Raw genomic sequence first — 20,971 nt, 5'->3', positions numbered from 1 at the left:
GTCTGCAAAGAGATCTGTGGTGCAATTATTTTATTGTAATTCATTATGACCCATGACAATAACTATCAACATGCAATCTTTAAGACAAAGACGTAGACATCAAATATTGGATTGTGTCAGTGAAGAAAACCAGAACACTGTTAGAAAAGCCTAACAGTGACCTTCATTACATGTTATGTGACAATAGATTTACTGGATGTCTTTTAGCTAAGCATTCAGTGAGAATTATTTCTGGCATAATAAACTACCTATAACATCATTGTCTTTGTATAAATAACATTTAGTGCAATTCAGACGTAATTTGAACAAAGGTTTTACTTTAACCTAGAAGTTATATTTAATAATGTTTAGGATGTGTGGGTGTGGAATGGGCTGAAAAGATATACAGGTAACACAGCAAATGGCTCTAGGATGGAAAAAAGGACAACAGAACAAACATTTACATAACAGTGAAGATGGTAACATTGGGGTCATTTCCATAATGCATAATCAAAGCAAAATGATTAAATATCAGTATTTCAAATAGAATGTCAGTCTGTTTTTCTATCAGTCTAACCTCTATTGTTTTAAAACGTCTGAATTCTAATTAAAAATAAATTTACTAACAATATAAGTCACATACCCCTTTTTCTGTCTTGTATCATGCCATGACAATCCACGAACTTTTTTTACAAAAGAACTACACAGGTGTTTCCCAAGATTATAAGTGAAATGCACCAAGCCATATTGCTTAAAAAAAATCCACTTAAAAGATAGCTGTGAAGACCCAGTATGTAAACAGTTGTCTGAAGATTACATAGCTGGCATTCGCATTGAAGTAATAGGCATTGGTGAAGCAGTTATGTTCTCTGCGAAGAGCATCGCATTTCTTCGGTGTCAGTGCCAACTGGAGTTGCTCCTCCATCCCCATTGACATGTTGTACTTCTCGCTGTGTCCTGGTCCAGTGGCCCAGACTTATGAACTGATCCAGGCTGAAAGAAACTTTCTTGATATATTGTTTCTAAGCCGAATTACTTTCCCAGAAAAGGTTCGGGGCTGCCCCGGCAGTTGTATCAGGATAAGTGAGGGGCTGGGAATGACATGCCAGAGGCAGCTGGGGGCTCTGTAAATCCACACCGCTCTTTAAACTACACCTTAAACTTCTCTTTACAGAGCTTCTGACTTTGTCCACCAAAGAAAAACAAAACAAACAAAACCAAACAAAAATGAAAAGAAAACAAAAACCTAAACAATGAAGAAGTAACTGCTACTGAATCATCTGTAGTTCCTTGAATCTTGCAGGACATAGCATCAGGTTGGACACTTCAGGACAGAGAGAAAAGATGACCCAGGTAGTCCTTCTGATGGCAGCAAAGTACCTGGATTTCAAATTTATGTTCAGAACCATCTTATGTATATTATGACAATCATAAATAATCATGACCTGTTAGGTCTTCTTATGGGTTGCTTTTGGTCCTAGCATTTGAAGTTAAATGGATTCATATTAGGAATTTATACCAATTAAGTTAGAACCATTTCAGTTAGAGTGATGGACTCTTATAGCAAAGGTTGTTTTGGCCCCAGCTAACAAACAGAGCACCCCAGCTCTGGCATGGTAAGAATGCGACACCTCCTCGTCGTTGCCATCCTCTTCCAGCCCACCAGCTTCAGCAAACTGTATCAAGAGCTGGTGCTGGTTACTCATCTTTATATCACTGAGGACTAAATCTCTTTGGCAGTTCACTCAGTCCTCGCATACTCTTAAGTTATCAGAGGGAAGAGGTATAAATAGTAATAAATTTATAGTCAAACATTTCAAAGCTGTTTATGACTTACTTGAAAACTAATTAAAATAACTGTTTTTCCAAATCCACACTGCAAGACTTCCATGGAAATTCTCAGCTTGTTTATGAATAACTCACTCCAGTGGTTTCCATTATTTAACACATTCATTCAAAATTTCTTCCTGTTTGTAATCAGACTTCTACCTTCACATGCATTTTTGAGAAGCTACCAGCATCACTAAAGCTACTTTTGACTTTTTGAGTATACTAAGCAAAGACATAATTTCTTCCAAAGACTTTAGCAGTTAATTCTCAGTAGTTTTACACTTGCCTGCTCATTTGATTATCTTACTATTCCATCAAATATTTTCTAATTGACCAGCAGTTTTCTAGTAAAGCACAGCTTTTGTTGAATGGGTGTAACTATTTTGTACCTAATGGGTCAGCTGTCAAACCAGGTTATTAATTGCAGGAAGAGAAACTCGTATTTAAAAACCTGAAAAGACACACGGAATATATACAATGAACAAAAGGAGGGAGACAGAACTCAAAACAGAACTCAAAACAGGAAAGGGGTATTGCTCAGTATTTCAACGAAGTAAATGTAGAATGAAAACTGAAAATTTGCATAAGCAATAGGGACATTGCAAATTTTGTATTCTTTGCACTAAATTGATTTTGATAGCTGTGTTAACTTCTGTAAGGCAGAATAACAAAATTAAACACTTGAAAGCAAAACCCTTTGCAGATAAATATTATTCATCTTTTACAAAAATAAAAGATAGGAGTCATTTGGCTTTTTTTTTTTTTTTTAAACACAGGAAATAAATATCTAGGTTCTCTTCATGCCATGAATAAGACTGAATATTTGACCTCTACAGACATGTTACCACATCCTCCCATTCTTCTGTCACAATGAGTCATGTGAAATTAATATAGGTTATTAATTCTTATTTGGCACACTACTGAGTAGTTTCTCAGAGAAAAAAAAAAGTACATGAAAATGGACAAATACACTATGTAATGTCAGAATATATATGGAGTGATGTATAGACTATAGTGTTATAATCCCCACTACTTTGTATAATAAAATACTGAACAGCAATAAGACATGTTAAAACACCACGAGTAACAGACTATGGAGCTCAAGCATTTATATAGTTTAAATATTATTAAAACTGAAAACATGGGCTTTAGACTTCCTGGAACAAGAACTGTTCAAACATTCAGCACAAACCAAACATGACTCATGACATTTGGACGTATCCTGTGGCACCAAGGAGGGGAAACACGCACGTAGCTCCTGTTTGTTCTCTCTTGGCATTTTCCCGTTTATTTAGATGAATAAATACAAAACACGACGTCATATTTCAAACAGAAAACAAGCAGTATTGAGAATAACTGATGCAAGGGATGTGTTGCAGTAAGCAGAAGCCGTGGGCACCGGCTCGGCGGGGCGGCCTTGTTCTGCCTCGGCACCTTCCCTTCTCCCCGCTACTCCGGCACCGCCCAGGGTGGCGGGCACCCCGCTCCCCGGAGCAAGCGCCGGCCTCGGCTGGCCCCCGCGGGGAGGCCAGCACGGACATCGGTGGCACCGCGCCCCTGTTATGGCACTCCTCGGGGAGCGGGATCACCACCCCGGCCGCCGCTGAGAGCTCCCCGGTCCGAGCCACAGCCCCCAGCCGTTCCACGGCGCCACACGCACGGCTGGGGAACCGCCGGGCACCCCCCACAACAGAAGTGAGACCCACCCCTCCCCCCAGCAGCGGACTCGTCCCGCCTCTCAGCCAATGAGAGGCGCTGCCGGCAGCCCCGCGGCGTCGGTTGGCCGGCCTGCCAGCCGTTGCGCGCCCCGTAGCCAATCGGCGGCCCCGCCTAAGGCCCGGCTCCTCCTCCTTCCGCGGCCGCTGGGGCTGGGAGTCGCCGCAGACGCCATTTCCTCAGCGCCCCCGCGGCGGCGAGGCTGCATCAGCGCTGACGTTGGGCCGACGTGCGGCTCCGCCCGGCCCAATCCCCCCCACCCCCTGTGACGGGGGCAGCACGTACAGGGCGGCGGGTGAGTGCGGGAGGGGGCGGGGACACGTGTGCGCGCAGCCCGACCCCCTGCGGGCCGGGAGCGGGGGAGCGCCAAGGGCAGCGGCTGGGGCCGGCAGCGCGGAGGGGCGGGCAGGGGAGCTCAGGGCAGGGCAGGGGGGCGCTGTGCCGCCCGGCTCAGCCCCTGCTGCCGGGAGCGCGCAAGAGCGGGCGGGTGCGCGTCCCCGCTGGGGCCGCGAGCGCGCTACACTCAGGGCCGCGCAGGGCCCGGCGGCTTCGTTTGCCCGGCTCGGCGCTGCTGGGCGACCCCGAGAAGGGGGGCATGCGGAGCGCCCTGCTCCGTTACAGCCCGGGAGCCGAGATGCCCGCACCGGGGTGCGGCTCGGGACCTTCGTCCGGAGCGAGGCTCGGGAGGGACGGGGTAGCTGCCTGCCTGCTGCAGCCAGGGCCCCGGGACGGCAGGTCCCCGGCGCCTCCGAGGCTCGGTCCCTGCCGCTGCCCGGTGCTCTGGCGGCGGGGAGAGCGCTGCTGCTCGTTCCCCGCGGTCCGGTGGGGCTGGTTACATCCTTGCCCACGGGGTGTTCCAAGCTGGGACAGGAGAACAGCTGGGAGAGGATCACAGTGGGCTTCGTGAGTCCTACATCTTGCTTGAAGTTGGAGGATTTGCGGCATCCTCCATTGCTGTGTCAGCATCTTGGTGGTAAATGAAACAGCAGCATGTATTGTAGCAACTAAACGATTCCACAGGTACTGACGCTTAAATGACCCTCTTCCTTATTCAGGGACTGGTTGGACGACTCTTCTAAACGTGGACCATGTGTCCTCTTCACAGCAGACTCAGCACTGTCTGGTCCAGATTATTGAGGTGGCAGATGGAAAGCAATGGGTAGCATGTTTTTACTTACACTAATAGCAGGTTGAGTTTTTAAGTATTTTTTAGGGTTTTATTAGGATACTATAGGAACAAAACGATGGGGAAGAAAAAGGAAACACGTTTGAATTTAGGAGGCACAAGAAAGTGTTCTGCTGATACTGAAAACATAACAGAAAGATTACACTTTCAGAATCTGTTGCTCATTTTACATGGCTGAATGCCGTGACTGCCTTGGTAGTCGGTGTGCTTCACAAAGCAGTGTAGTAAAACAGATTATAGACTTCATACTTCAAACTACAAATGCTCTTCTGAAAGTAGTTGGTTCTGAGAGTTTCCACATTCGATGTGAAGTCATCAATAAATGCAAAACGGGTGTCTGTAAATTCATATCCGTGCTTTCTAGTAACTTCACTGTGAATAAAAACCTTCAAAGAGATTTGGAGCAAGGGCTTAAGCATACTTCTTAGCCTCTTACAGTTTCCTTTGTAATAAGCCACCTTTGTAAACACTCTCTGATGTATGAAGTACTGTTGAAATAAAGAAGTTGTCTTTAAAATGTCTCTGGGTATTTAATTAGACAGTCATACATTTCCAGTTATGCAAAATACTCTATCAGTTTGCTTATGCAGTTTAATTTCATCAAAATATGTTAAATATATTAATATTCAGTGATGTACTTGTAAAACGAGCAGCAGTATTGGGAGAGAATGACAGGAATTTTTGTGCTCTCTACTACACAAGCACACATCTTGATAGTGATGCTATCCTTTTATCTGTGGACAAAAATAGGAAAGGTTTGCACCTTTAGCTGTAAACGCCTTCCAGTTTTCTAGATCACCTGGGCAATATTTTACTTTACCTGATGCTGTCTGGCAGCATTGTCCCATCAGGGATGCTGTTGCAATCAGCTGAAGAAGCTTTTGATGTGCACTAAATGCATCTTCTTAATCAGTGTCTACTCACAACTGACCTACTGGACATTAGTCTCAATGACTATAGTAAATATGTGCTAATATATATTCAACCTCCTGCCAGATCTTGAAGATGTGTTTGCTATTTTGTAGGAAGAAGCAGGTATCTTTGCCTACATTATGAAAAATCATTTTTTGCCCTCTTTTTATGGGAGGGGAAAGGTACAACTTCTTTATTAATTTAAAAATCCAGACTAATATTTAAAATTACTGTTCTGTGATGGTTAGAAATCAAGCTGGAAAATATAAGAAAAAAGTGTATTCATACTGAATATAAGACTAAAGCTTGTATATAATTAATTGTACAATGAAGAAAAACATTAGATAATTTTAAGCAGGATTTAAGACCATATACTTAATTTAAACCTGCATGGTTTTCCTTGAAAATAGGAAGAAGGTAATATAATATATGTACCACTATGGATACACTTTTATAAATTATTTAAAGTGCTTTTCAATAGATTTTTCTTACTTTGAAACTTAAAAGCAATAAATATGTTACAATTTGCTTGCAATGTAGACTGATGGAGTGTGATACATGTGGAAACTGTTTATGTTGGTAGTTTCTGGATTGGATTAATAACTATTTCTTACCACAGTCTGTATTACTGATTTTTTAGAAAAAAAACCATAGTTATGATCTTGCTCTGTATTTTTCTGTATGTTTATTAACAAGTTTGTATTCATGGTAAAATTATATATGAGATAATACAGGAAATACAAAACCCGTACAACTCGTGATACAGTAATCTGAGAGTTTATGAGAGTGCATGACAGTGATAACCTGGACTGGACTGTGGAATTCAGGAGTTTCTTGGCACACAGAGGCTTGAGCTGTGCACAAGAAGTGCACATGAGAAGTGACGAGACCCTGCGGGCTCAAATAACTTCAGCTGACCTTCACTCCAAGTGTAGGAATCCCTGTGGCTCCCTCCACCCCAGAGCCCTAATCTTGTAACGTCTGAATTATGATACTAATGTGCTACATTTTGTCTCCAGTTATCTTTCTCATTGAAGTTTTATGCCAAGATAACTAGTGTAGCTTTTAGAATTATGCCCTTTGTTACGTTTGTTTCAGTTTGAAAGGCTATAGTTAGGTCTTGGTATTTAACAGGCATTTTTTAGTCAACTCACTATTTACAAACATGCTAGAACTACCAGGTTGTCAAAAAGCGGTGCATTTTAGCTTACCTAGAAAGAGAATTTTGCTGTGTTCTAGGCTAACAGTGGCATTTTATAGCAGTAAACAAAACAAACAAACAAAAAAGCTAATTAAAAGTAGTTACAGTTTTTCAGACTTCACTTTGCTAAAGATTTTTAAAAGGCAATACTTTGTGTTAAGAGTCAGCATCTACACAATTATAGGTGGAAAATCAATTATGGGAGAAAAATCCTGAAAATCAAAATAGTAAAATAACTTTTTAAAATAGTGTTCTGCAATCAGTGAGTAATTAAGCTAAAATTTAGAAAGGAACTCTATTTTTACAACATGTGGATTGGCTCTTTCTAGGTAAAATTTCTATGCAATGCAGTCACTGGGAATAAAATTGCTTGGTGTTTGTGTGGCTTTTTTTTCCAGCAGTAGGTTATCTGTGACAACTGCCTTTGGATAAGAAAACCCTTTAGGGCCTGTATATACTGAATTCATTCTAACTACATTCCCTTCTTTAAGAAGAGATTGCAATGAATATGTTGCCAATACCTATGCATTATTTAATCTGCCTTGGTGTGTAGGCTGTTCTGAAGCTTATGGAGGCAGCCTGACATGAACCAGAGAGAGCTTTCATGTCTGAGACTCTATAGATGGTCCTAGTTTACTAAGGAGGACCATTTATTTTTCTACATTTTTATTATTGTTACATTGAATGCTTATGTAAAACCAAAATTATTTAGTATGATAAACATATTGTTATGGAAAATTATGGGGGAAAGCTTGGTGAATTTCAGTACATCTTTTTAGATTGTATCTAGAGAAAAAGGTAATCAGTGGTAACTAAGAAGATGGGAATGTAGAAAGATTTTAGGTAAAATATCTTGTTATGAATTGATACTGGCACAGAGTATGTTACTTTTGTTGGCAGAAATACTAATGTTAATGCATAAAATCTTGAATTGTGTATGGCTTGGCTACCACTAGCCATAGTACTGTTAAGTCTGGTCAGTAGAATACCACTGGAGGAATAAAAGCTAGAAATACGCCTCTCTGCATCATTTGACTGGATTCCTTTTCATATTTTCATGCCTTTATTCTAGGCAAAAAGAGTTATTTTAAAAAAAAACAAAACTGTTTTCTTTGAAGATTGTGCAATATTGTGTAAAATAGTGCCGCAAAAGGAGTTGGAATTACATTTAATTTGATTTCATGTAGTTAACTTTTAACATGTGGACTAAATTGATTAGCCTGGCAGTCAGGTGCATAGCAGGATTCCTTCTCCATCTCTCAATGTATGACGTGAGAAGAACCTGCAGTAACTTTCCTCCAGTTGCAATAGTTGATTGTGGAGTTCAAACGGGTTTGCCATCCCATAGTTATGGTAATTGAACCCAAGGAAGCTAAATTTGCTGCCTCTTATATCCCACAACTATACCACGTCTTCCTTTTGCGGCCTCAATTCCTTGTGCAATTAAGGTGTAGGAGGGAGTGTGCCTGTGGGGTGTCCTGCCTGCCTCTGCCTGACCTTGTCCTGTGTCTGTTCTGTTTGTAAACTGACCTGTTGCCATGGCAATGTTTGTGACATCACCTATTTAATGTTGCACCTTCAGTGCAGGGTTTGATAGGAGAGAAAGGGAGCCGAAGAGAACCAAGCTTTTGTTTTAAAACACACCTTCCGTTATGACTAAGTGTGCCAAGAAATATGGAAAAGCAACTGTCAGGTAATTGCATTTTTATATAGCAGATATATTTGGAAGCTTTCTCTATGGAGTTTCAGCTGGTGGCTTAAATTGAGGGTCAGGGAGTTGCTTATTCTTCTGTGAAACTTACTCCACTTTTAATCCTGCAAACCAAGAATTACTGTTGCAGGTTTTGAGGCACAAGTAGTTTATGGACAATTCAAATGTAGATCCAAGCTAGGTGTTGGTATCTTAGAAGGTTCAAGAGACCTGTAACAGCGCATGGCTGCTGGTCAACTTGAGCCTTGTCTGGAGGGAAAGGAGAGGCAGGAGGGCCCTGCTGCGGGCAGTGCTGGTGGGCTGCTCCGGAGCACTGCGCTCCCAGCCCCACGGCCAGCGCGGCACCAGACCCCAGGACTCTGCTTGTCCTTCTCCTGAGAAGCCTTTCCTGAACAGTCCCTCCTTGCAGCTTTCCAAAGTACTTGTTTTAGAGCTCCGGGCTGTATGAAGGAATATTTTAATATGGGGGAGCGGGAAGAAAGGACTCCAGTTTATCTGATAGCTTTGAGAGTAATCTATTTATTTTTTGTTAGTTGTCTGCTCCAAATATAAAATCGTCTGGAATTGCTGTTTTCTCCCTAGGTGCCTGGTATACCTCCCTGTACTGCATTATTTAGTTCTGTATGTACTTACTTTTAGACAGATGACCATGGAAATGGTTGCATCACAACAGGATGAAAATGCAGTGGATTCTGTGCCAGAGAGAGATGCTGCTCGCTTTCAGAATCAGCCAGGCCGAAGTCAGATTTCCCCAGAATCTGAGGTAAGCTGATATGTGGAAAGATGAGAAGAATCAATAAAATGATATACAGAACTGCTATGATTTTAAAATTATCAATTTATATGGAGTTCACGTGTTCTGTAAGACTTATGAAATAGGAAAAATATAGCAAAGGTATACTGAAAACTATGCCTTGCGGTATTTAACAAAGAGCTAGTATAAAATCAGGTCTGTTAAAAGGTAACAGTTTTAGCAGATTAGTCTTTGACCAGTAGGCACATTTTTGTTTTTCACTTTTCCAATATGATTATGTTTGTTATAGAGATGGGAATAGACTCCTAAAGATTTGAGGTAGCTGCAAGATCAAACATAGCTAAAACATCTTGAAGATGTCTCATATAACAAAAAATAAAAAATGAATAAAAGTAACCATGGTCCTTTGCTGGTTCCAGTTTTTATACAGAACATGTTTTGTCTTCTTGCAAGTACATTTTTAATGTATGCTTCTTTTGTTTCATCCCTGTGCATCCAATGACAGTGCCTGGAGTTCTAAAAATATACTTTACCTGTCCTATATTGCAGTCATACCTGGATTTTTCTTTGTTAGTTAATGGATAAAAGATGACATAATAATTCTCAAACGTTAAAAGTATGCACTGAGATGTTCGGCATTTGAGAGAAATAGTGTTCTTGCCAGTACTAAGATTTATAGCTTTAGGAAGCTGTGTAGACCCCTCAAAAGGATCTTCCAAAACCCTTTGTGAAATAAAGGAACCGATTAAAACAAACAAACCACAAACCCACCCCCCTCCCCCCAAAAAAAAAAACCCAAACCAAAACACAAAAAACATCTTACAGAATTTATTTATCATCAGAATCTAGAAGTTACTTGGTAAGATTTGATGCCACATATTTGGTATGGTAGATACTTGATTTACATTATAGGTATATTTTCAAGACTGAATGCAGCTGCTTTTTGTTGGATCATCAGACACAAAGCAAACTGCAGAATTTTTATGATTGCTTATTTGTTGTTTTTGTTACCTATGTCTTTTGTTGTTGTTTTGATACCTGTAGCATTGGAAATACTGTGGTTTTGGTTTATTCTTGAAGAATGGAGCATGAGATCAATAATTGTATTTGGTTTGCTCTGTTAATGTCATTCCCTCATTTCTTCTTTCTTTGATAGTTCAGTTCAAATTTTGTGTTTTAACTTCATGGGATGATTTACATGTAAAATCTATTGGCTTGTGCAATATTCTCTGAAGAAAATTCCTATTAATTCTGTCACTTGGGATTTCTAACGTTGGTCAAGAGACAAAGCTGTCACTGATGCTGTAGGAGAGCTTCTGCCAGGTCTCCAGGGAAAACACTTTTTATGTTTATTTCCATTTAATGCTTGAGTACTGCGTGTGAAAGTTCAGCCATACTGGGCATGGGGCTCGGGACTTTCAGTTTAAACTAATAACCCTGAAGTACTGACAGATTTCAGTCAATCACCACTCAAACGTGTACACCTCAGTTTGAAGGCTCAGGGTGGTACTCGAGTTTACATCTGGGAGATCCTCTTTTTGGTCAAAGTCTAGAGAGGCGGCCTGCACCTGTCAGAGCTGCTCCGTGCTCACAGCTGGAGCCTGCGGCCCTTTACCGGGCCGGCCAGGAAAGTGGGGTTGGTGCAGCTGTTCCGCTCTGTGACCAACAGTGAAGCCGGAGGCCTCCACCGGCCCGGCCCGCAGACCGAGCCCCTGGCAGTGCCGGGCCTGGCAGCCGCTCCCGGGACCGCAGCCGCGCCGCCACCGCCGGCCTGGGCAGCCGGAGTCCGCGCACCCCCCGGCGGCCGGAGGCTGAACTGCCGCAGCGTTTCTTGGTAACACGGGCCCTGGCGGACTCTTACTGCTGAAAGGCCTTGTCGTGACATTGATTTGGCTTAAGATGAGGAGGATGTTCTTTCCTTATTTCCCTCCCTGGCAGGCTCTGAAGGTGAGGAGCTTTGTCCCGGCGAGGGTTAGTGGCGGTCGTTGGGTGTCAACCCCCGCACAAGGGACATCTCCCCGCTACCAGAGCTGGGGGGCAGTGGGAACTGGGGGTTCCTGAGGAACTGGTGGCTGGTCTGCTGGTCCAGCATCTGTGTGTTCAGACTGTTCCAGAAGGGTACAGAGAGCCCCTTCTCCCTCCCTGGGCTCTGGAGAGCACAGTTACGAGCAGAAAACCACTTAAACTGACTGAGATGTGCCTCGTGCCAACTTTCAGTCATCTCCTACTAACCTTTGTGCAAATGTGCAGAAGTATGAGAAAATAATTACTTGGTTCTTATCGAGAGGTAACATACCTGGTGACTGAAACGGAAGGCTCCTTTTCAGATATTTTTGTGGGTTTTCTGTTTGTTGTGTGGTGGTGGTGTTTTGTTTATTTTTTTTTTTTTAGCCAAATATTTGTTGAAACTTGGTTTTGTTCACTGAGGAGTAAATCATTTTAGTATGTTATCTTTTAATAGTCAATTTGTAGTTTTCTGTGTATTATCCAAGAGCTGCAGGATGGCTGAGGTTGTCAGGGAGCTCTGGAGATCATAGAGTCCAACCCCTGCAGGCAGGGTCAGCTGGAGCCGGCCGCCCAGCGCTGTGTCCAGCTGGGTGGGAATGTCTGCAAGGATGGAGTCTCCACAACCTCTCTGGGCACCTGTGCCAGTGTTTGACTGCCCTCATAGTAGAAAAGGTGGGATTTCTAATATTCAGACGGAATTAATGGTTTTTAATTTGCTCACTTTTAAAATTATGGCTTTGGCCAGGGAATGACTAGCAAAATGCTGAGGGATGCAACTGCATAGAAGGTGCTTGTTTTTTGTGGTGGTTTCCCTCCTCCAGAGTTCAGGCTTTTGAAAGAAATACCTTCCATTTAGTTTTAAAAAGATGGACAAGGTATTCAATACAATGATAATATCTAGAGGGCAGACATTGTTTTGTACTGAAGCATTCTTAATGTCTCCCCTGTTGGGAGGGAGGGGAGACATTAAGAATGTCTGTACTGGAGCACTGTGGTGTGATGGGATAATGTCCAATGTGGAGGAGGACCTATTGTATATTGTTAATAGAGAAGAGATTTTTCCCTCTCCTCCTCCTCCTCTCCTCCTCCTCCTCTCCTCCTCCTCCTCTCCTCCTCCTCCTCTCTTCCTCCTCCTCTCTTCCTCCTCCTCTCTTCCTCCTCCTCTCTTCCTCCTCCTCTCTTCCTCCTCCTCTCTTCCTCCTCCTCTCCTCTTCCTCCTCTCTTCCTCCTCCTCTCCTCTTCCTCCTCTCCTCTTCCTCCTCTCCTCTTCCTCCTCTCCTCTTCCTCCTCTCCTCTTCCTCCTCTCCTCTTCCTCCTCTCCTCTTCCTCCTCTCCTCTTCCTCCTCTCCTCTTCCTCCTCTCCTCTTCCTCCTCTCCTCTTCCTCCTCTCCTCTTCCTCCTCCTCTCTCTCTTTTTCTTTTCTTTTTTTCTTTTTTCCTCCTAGCTTGTGTAATAGATATCACCATATACTCCTGCAATTTTTTGGTGCTAAAAGTAAAATTACTTTTTTTGCAAAAGCAAAAAATAGTAAATTCGAAACTAGCAAAAATGATATGCATTTTTCATCCAGTGAGGCAAAATCAACAATTTATATCCTAAAGGGTTATTTTAAAAGATCACGTTTATGATTGAATTTCTTGCATCCCTCGCTTTCAGCCAGTTAATGAATTGACACAGTATTGTTTTGGTGATCCAACCACCAAAGGAATGGGGTAAGAAACTATTAATTTGTAAAAATTTTGGTGGTTGTCCTTAGAAGCTGCTGGAAATATACAGAGCACTTGTACAGAAGCTTGACAGCTTTTCATCGGGGAAGGACAAAGGTGCAAGGTGGAAAATGTCTCATCCTGTTTTGAGATGGGCTCCAGGGGTTCTGTCTCACATGCAGAGGTTTTATATTAATACATATAGGGCTGTTCTTAAGAGGAAATTAATTTGGATTGAAACATTATGATAATGTTGATGGTAGTCAAACTTGTATCTGGGAACAGTTACATCTGCATTGGCATTCAAAGAGAAATTAGTTCCTCTTGCAGGATTTCTACAGGCCATATTGCATTGTGTTCCCTGTGCCCAGCTACACTAAATGTAACTGCAAAAATGTAAGAGGAATGTGGTTAGTGTGGTTAGGCCTTTTTCAGATTGGACAATATATATATATATATATATATATATATATTTTTTTTTTTTTTCCCTTTAATCCTACGTCCTTGATGGGTTCCTCTTTGAATCAGTTTTTGTAAACTTTGTCATATTTTGTCTATGAATAGAGCTGTCTGCTGTCTTGTCTGAGATACCGTCTGTTTGCCTCCCGGTGCTGGCCATGAACTAGACACAGGTCAGGATTTACAATGTGAGACCTGCTTTTGGCGTGAGCAGAGGGAGTTTTCTGGAGCCTGGAGTGTGTTGCCTTTCCAAGCTGGGACTCCTCGGGTTTAGCACTTAAGGGATGTTCTCTTCGTGGGCTATTGGCATCAAACTGTGTTAAATCTTGCTCCCAAGAGACTGAGCCCTGTAGAAGTTTGCCAGGGTGTCTAAAACCAGCCTGCCAAATTCAAGTCCAGGACATTTAGCAAAGTTCATGCTAGAGCATGATGAACCTGCAGCCTTGTCACCATTTTGTGCTTCCTCAAGGGTATGCTGTCACCAAATGGCTGAAATCAGCCTGACCTTGTCTTCCTTAACATTATGTGTTCCTTTTTTGGCATTAGCTTTGGAATTGACAAGGACTTCCCTGTCTTCAGCTTTTTCTTATAGAGGCCACTCAGTGCCTGAGTGTGGTGAGTCCTTTGCTCTTTTATTAGGTGAATCCAGGATGGGTTTGCCTTGTCTTTTCCTTTTCCAGAAGTACTTTGCACTGTACTTCTGGAGTCCTTGTCTTGCTTAGATTTTAAAGCAGAGACAGAAACCAGATGGAGCTGTGCAGTGTGTACTTCATATCAGCAATGTTTGAGGTAAGAGGGGTTGAACGTGAACGTAACCTCTGTAGTATTCTGTAGGGAAAAGTTATCTAACCTTGAGTGCCGAGTGTGCTTACATCCACAGTGTAACTGTTCAGATGCAGATGCATCTGAAGTCAGATAACTGATGAGTAACCTCTTTCAAAAAAGCATGTGTGCCTCGGTATGAAGATAGTCCTTGATGTTTTTTGCTGGCTACTTTTCTCTTCCCTCTTGGAAGATGGAGCACTTATATTGGCAAATGTATGAAGTATGGGACCATACTGCTATGACAGTGTGCATGGCTGATATTTGTTGAAGTTATTAGACTTCACCATTGCATATATAAGAGGAGAGAACCCAAAAGGACATTACAACATCTGAAGTATCTTTGCCATTGCCAGGGACAATAACCCTTACATTTTTAACCAGGTGCTTAATGTGTTAAGCTTCCCCTCACCCTCTATGTTCCTGAGTTGCTTCTGTTCATTGTTTTCAGTCATTGTGCCAGGCAGCCCTTGAAGTAATGATGTTAAAGGTGGCATTGCTCATCACTGACGTCAGAAAGTAATTTTTTGCCAAGTCTGTTTCAGTCAGCATTTATGTGTGATAGCATCAAAAGGTTCTAGAATTTTGGTTAACATGGGAATATTCAGTTTGCAAACAATGCAAAGGGAAATGTGAATCAAAATTGGTTTAATAATTTCTAATATTTATAAAAGAGATGCAGAAGATGAAGTTGAAAAGATTGTTTTCAGTCTTAGTTATAGAAAACAAACCTAATGCAAAAGAATCACAGACATTTTAAAATTTGTAGGTTACACATTGTGTAACCTGCAGATATTTGTGGAAACTTGGCTAGCAGCGATCAAATCACATTGACCCATTTAAAACAGATATAAATGAGCAAACAAATAACTTTTGGTTTGATCCAGTTTTAAAATACTACTGTCTCCTCTTCCCATATACTGAATGGGATCTTTTAAATGTAGTGTTTCTTAATCTTGAGTGCTAGATTAGTTCCTGATTATATGTGCCTGACCCATTTTGTACTAAAAACAAACTCATAAACTGTTCACCTTTTACTGTTTCGTGTGTGTTGAACTCGGAAAGTTATTTCTGATACACTGAGTATTGTATCTGGTGGCAGCTCTCACAAAGGTAGCCGTAAATCTAAAGGTTTGATGAAATATCCTTTGTAATGTTTTGAAAAGTTGGCACACTTCGTAACCATTTGGACTACCCCATGCTCTTTCCTTGAAGCCTGGGCTTAGGGTGATGTCAGCTTTGACACAAAACAGATCATACTTTTCAGATCTTCAAGACTTTCTAGATCTCAATCTCAAATATCTATTTCTGATAAATTTCTGATAATATTTGTTTTATAGATTGGGAAGAAACTGTGTGTGACTTGTTTACGTATTGCCATTTAAGCCATTGAAGGAATAATTGTTTCCATTCTGGGGTTAGAAATGCCCTCAATTGTTCTATTTCCTGAAAAGTGGTTCAGTTTCCCATAACAATTGAACAATTGCATAGTGAATGTTGACAAGATCCTGTCTGTGTTCCCTAGAAACATTGTTTCTTCAAGATAATTTGAGCCAACATCTGGTCTTTTTGACAGTTGTACATCTTAGTAGTTAAAATTTTTCTCTTGCCTTAAGAAAGGAATGTTTCCCAGACAAGCAATGGCTCATGGATCAGGAATGAAAGCTTCTTTAATATTTGAAATTCAAAAAAAACCTTCATTGTGAATACAGAAAAATACAAAACTTTCTTTAACCTTTTTTTTTTTTTTCTAATGTTCAGTGTTCAACATGATTTTCTTCTCACTATCCTCTCTTTTTACCCTTACTGCTCATACCAGATACCTTTTGGGGCTGAGAACCAATCTAGGAAGGGAATAATACCAGAATTTTGCATATGAGTTTAGGTTTTTTCTTGTTCATGCAGAATATAGAAATAAGGTTTTTCAATGCAGTCTACTTCAAAAAAAAACACCTCGTGATATCTCTATTTATTGTATGATTTGTGTTTGTCATTCTCTTCCTTTTCTGAGTTTAGCAATGTTTCATCTCACAGAATTTGGGATTAATCAGGATGTTTTCCCTTTGCTTCAGCATTTGTTTCTGTTAGTAGACTTAACAGTAATAGCATAAATATTGAACTATTCCTTTTAGCCCATAGGTGTTTAACTGTTTCTTAACCCATTAATTCTCAGTACCGATGGTGGGGAGCCCAGGGCCAGGGAAAGCTGTATGTGCTATAAAATGTCATCAGAAAAAGGGATCAGATTTGTCCTAAAAAAAACACTGTCTTCAGCTTTGCTAGGCTTAAAGAAGAGACAGCTGTTCTTTATTTTTGTTGTTCTGTCAGGGCACTGATATACTCCATTTTTCTTGATATATAAATATATATAAATATAAATAATATATAAATATAAAGAGGATTTATAATACTAGAACAAATAACAAATCCATGTAATGCTTTATTTACTTTTTGATTTTTTTTTAAATTTCGGACTGAGAACGTTCTGCCCTGTAGTTGTTGCATTAACATACCTCTTCAGTGAATATTGATATTTTTTGTTAGATTTCTTGAGGTTCTTCCTAACCTTCATGCTAATAACAACAGATTTAGTGTTTGATAGTTTATGGTTGTTTTAAATTGAAAACATGAAGTCTCTGGCAACAAAAGAAAAGTCAGAAGAAAGATTTGCAATTTGATAGGGGACAGTTTTAAGCTTTCCATACCATTTGGAAAGACATACACCAACCTTTTGCTAGTAAAACTAGTTTATTTCTGTGTGTGATAAATGCACATATATAAGCTATTTTAGATATGGAATCAAAACCAGATTCTTTTAGTATCACTTCTAAAAGCGTTTGCTGAGATCTTAAGGCATGTTACTTAAACATGGTGACTGTAATTTTTGCAGGTTTCTGTAGCTGCATCGAGTGCTGGCAGAGGATCTCCAGCTGTCACTCTGGTGCAGTTGCCTTCTGGTCACACTGTTCATGCCCAGGGTGTCATTCCAGCCACACCACCCTCAGTCATTCGCTCAGCACACATGCAAGCTGTTCAGGTTAGCTCTTTTACTGTTATGTTTTCATGAATATTTAGTGCCTCATAACTCTTCTCTCCAACCCCATCTTCAGTTTTTCTCCCTTCCTATCAGCACAGCAAGATTTACTCATATGATGTGGCAAATGGAGAGGGAGGGAAGGTGGCAAACTGCCACCCAGGAGCAGCTCTACAAGAATTGCGGAGCGATTCCTTAATGCTTCTTGTTTATCTTTTAAGAAATTGTGCCTCAGAACCCTGAACCTGCACAACAGCAAGTTTGTGTAGTAATGTGGGCTTGCTTTAGTGTATATTGCAGTTTTTCTGGTTTGTTAAATTCTATTAATGTCATTTTTCTAATGGGAAATACGAACTCATAAATTTGCAAGTATCTCGTACTTTATTTTTGGAGAGCATCTGGATGTAATGGAAGTAAACATATTGTAGTCAAATGGTTCCGCATTGTTTTTATCAGGCCCTTTTAGAGCATCTGATGTTGCTTTTTGTGGGTGTGGATATGTAAAGATGAAAAAATAAGGGCAGCCTCAAAAATAAACATTTATTTAGCAAATCTTTACATGTTTGAAGTTGCTGAAGTTAGAAAACAGACTGATGCAAAATGCTTAAGAGTTTTCCAAGCTTTTAAATAGCGAAAAAAACTAGAGGGAATGAACTTACAGTGTTTTGAAAATTACTTGGCCCCCCATTGGTGTTTTTCTTGTAGCAAGGAATGCCTTTGCTCTAGTTTTCTTAAAATCTGTTTGTGAAATGTCAACTGAATTGCTTTTTGCAAGCAAAATTGATATCTCTGGTAAGAGGGACTATATACCTGTTGTGTGTGAACAGTTTTACCTGCAGTCATTGCAACACGTTAAGGAAGAGACACATTGTCAGTCTTCTTGAGAAGCCACCTTTAAAGTTGGATTTGTCTTAGTAGCTTTCAAGTATAATGAATAAAAAGGTATATGTAAGTATCATTTATCTTAGAGATTAAAGAAAAAGAATAAAACCATGGCCAGATATTGAATATTTTATTTGTAAGCAGTAGGTGTAGACAATATGACCTGGGAAGGTTCTGAAATTCTAGATCGTTATTGAAACAGGCACAGCAGGTGGCAAGACACTTGGGTTTAGTCAAACTTGAAGTCAAATCAGAGTATTCAGAATAAATACTTTTAAAATGGGTTTTTTTCTAATTGCAGTTTACCAGAGTGGACCATCAGATAAGCGCATTCCAGTCATTCTCAGTTTCTGTCACTGCTTTTCTTCCAATCAGTATAGTCAGGACATACATGCAAAACTAGGGGACTTGCTCCAAAGCTCCAAAGGGAGAATTTCTCTGGAATCTCTTGCCAGCTGCTACTGTGTCGTCTTAGGGGAATGGAAGTCGACTATTTGTTGTGTTGAGTGAACTCTGGCTGTCTTCCCTTTCCCAGAGGAGCAGAGACAGGAAAGCTGTGTCGTGATTAATACTGACTAGTTTGTTCCAGGGTTTTGCTTTGGTAGCATTTGAGCATGCTAATGGCAAATAAGGTGACTCTACAAGAAGGGCTTGAGCATGCAGTAAAAGACTCCATTACAGAGGTTGTTCAGCCTTTCTCTAATCCTCTTAAGTACTTTATCCTGCCACCTGGCATTTCCTCCAGATTGTTTGGCTTTAACTTGATATCCTATCTCTACCAGTGGGGAAATTGGGAAATGATATCAGTTTACTTAAAAAAAAAAAAAGGTGTGCTGGAAGTTGATGTTAACGCTTGTGTGACCTCTCCCTCAAACACCTGTGGCTTTAAACTGGAAGGTGTTCAAAATTTTTTGTTGTAATGCTGTTGCATTTGGGATGAAAAAAAATGCTTATCTAGATCATGTTTCTTATTGTTTTGTTAATGTTGTTTTACTTGTAGGAAGGATGAAGGATTATGTTCAGATTGTTATGCGACTTTCCTACTTGCTCCTCCCTGTAATGTATCAGATATTGGCAGACTAACATGAGCTTAAAGTTAAACGTGAGAGCAGTGTGGTAAAGTTGAAGTCTGAGTTATGTCCAGGAAAAAGTGGCAGTGGCTTCCATTGGTTAGTATTGTGAATGCGGTTGCTTGCTATTAGAACAAGCTGAAACATTAAATTTATCTCTTTGTACTGATGGAAGTTAGAACTTCCGAAATTTCTTGCAGAAAATGCCCTCTTCCGCATTCATGTGCTTAAATCTTGTTGTGATTTCCTTACCTTCTTCCCAAAGTTTAACTGGTCGTGACTTCTTCAGCCATCTGCTCAACCTAGGGGTGGCTATTGGTTTGGTAACCCTTAGTGCACTGGGAAGGTTTAGGGGCACTGAGTTCTTGTTTTTCTGCTGTTTGTCCTGGGACAAATAATTTCTTCTTTCCTTCCCCCCCACTCTGCAGAATGAGAGTTCTGTCCTGAGCCAGGATGCTGTGTAACGCTGTCTTAGTTTTGAAGGTTTATGTCAGAGGCTTGAAGGTTGATCCACAAGCAGATCGCTGTAGGACAGTGGGAGAAATGCCTTGCAGATGATCTCCTTGCTGCTCAGCATTTGTCTGTCCTGCAAAAGGATAAATAAAAACTTCTTGAAGCTCTTGTGCCTCTGCCAGTCAGCTCTGAAGTCTGGTTTGGCGCTAGACATCTATAGACATGCAGAAGTGCCTCTCGTTATTTTTAAGCGCTCTTTTTTCAGTTAGGCAGGTGTAGGGTTTTAATGACACTTCCTATGTATTACTCAGCAAAATGAGGCTACATTAAATATTTTTACACAGAACTGGAATGTAATAAAGTTAACAAGTGAAGAGATGATTTAATTCTGTAGTTCTTTCAAGGTGTAGTTTTGTAGATTTGAGTTGGGGTGACCCAGGCCTATAAATTTCTAGAACCTTCCAGCCAGTTGTTTTCTGTTGGGGTGGTGCAGGTTTTGTTTCTAACACTGAGCACTCAGGCCTGGCTGTCACGTTAGTTCTGGAGCTCGTCCTTGACTTCCCTGAGCTGCAGGGAAGGCTTAGGTTGAACACTTGAGCCTTCTAGTCACTTAACTCGTGTTTGTCCAGCGTTAGCTTAACCCAGCGCTTAGTCTGAAACTGCAGTCTGGTCTGTCTTGATGTGGAAAAGTTGTTTTCCACACTAACTTTACTGCACTGTTTCAGTTTGGAAACCTTATACTCCCAACAGTTCAGAGTAGTTAAATGAATCAAGAAAACAGCATGTTTTCCAAATTAAATAATCACTTTCAGTTCTGTGTAATAAGATAGTTGCTGGTAAAGAGTGTGATTCACCTCCAGGCCTTCATGTTGTCTTGGGTAATTTTAAGATAAAAAGAACCTGTGAAAATACTACCAAGAAAGGTCTGAGAAATGAGACACTGTGGACTTGTCAGGGGTTTCTAAAACTTGCACAGTATGGCTAAACAGTGTATTTGTATTTTTGAATGTATCAGTAAATGTAATATGTGTATATGTGTACATATTTTCTAAATAGCTTTGGTGTGGTTTTGAAGAGGCTTTTTTATTGTATACTGTTATTTAAGGTGCATTCGTGCAGTATTCTGTATTTTAAATGTTTAATTTCACTTTAAAAGCTAATTAAATTGCATAATAGTTTCACATTTAAATAAATCTTCTGTCTTCAGTACTTTTTCTAGGTGTCACTCACAAAAAAAGTAACTTGGATT

At 40.7% G+C, this 20,971-nt stretch overlaps 1 protein-coding gene across 16 annotated transcripts in view; it reads left to right on the top strand.

Annotated features, from left to right (window-relative positions):
- Positions 1-3,610: 3,610 nt before the first annotated feature.
- Positions 3,611-20,971, top strand: part of CREM (cAMP responsive element modulator) — a 35,188-nt gene continuing 17,827 nt past the window's right edge. For 3 of the 16 annotated variants that reach the window (XM_065055102.1, XM_065055101.1, XM_065055107.1), the window contains exons 1-4: positions 3,622-3,820; positions 8,407-8,517; positions 9,175-9,298; positions 17,174-17,320. In XM_065055102.1, coding sequence (XP_064911174.1) covers positions 8,477-8,517; positions 9,175-9,298; positions 17,174-17,320 — 312 coding nt within the window. In that variant the 5' untranslated portion in view covers positions 3,622-3,820; positions 8,407-8,476. Of the gene's footprint in view, positions 3,821-8,406; positions 8,518-9,174; positions 9,299-17,173; positions 17,321-20,971 lie in introns of those variants that run through there. The other 13 variants (XM_065055114.1, XM_065055111.1, XM_065055117.1 and 10 more) reach the window with 9 other exon arrangements.

Source organism: Columba livia, chromosome 2, assembly GCF_036013475.1.
Source record: "Columba livia isolate bColLiv1 breed racing homer chromosome 2, bColLiv1.pat.W.v2, whole genome shotgun sequence".
NCBI lineage: Eukaryota > Metazoa > Chordata > Aves > Columbiformes > Columbidae > Columba > Columba livia.
This window is presented reverse-complemented; position numbering and strand designations above follow the sequence as displayed.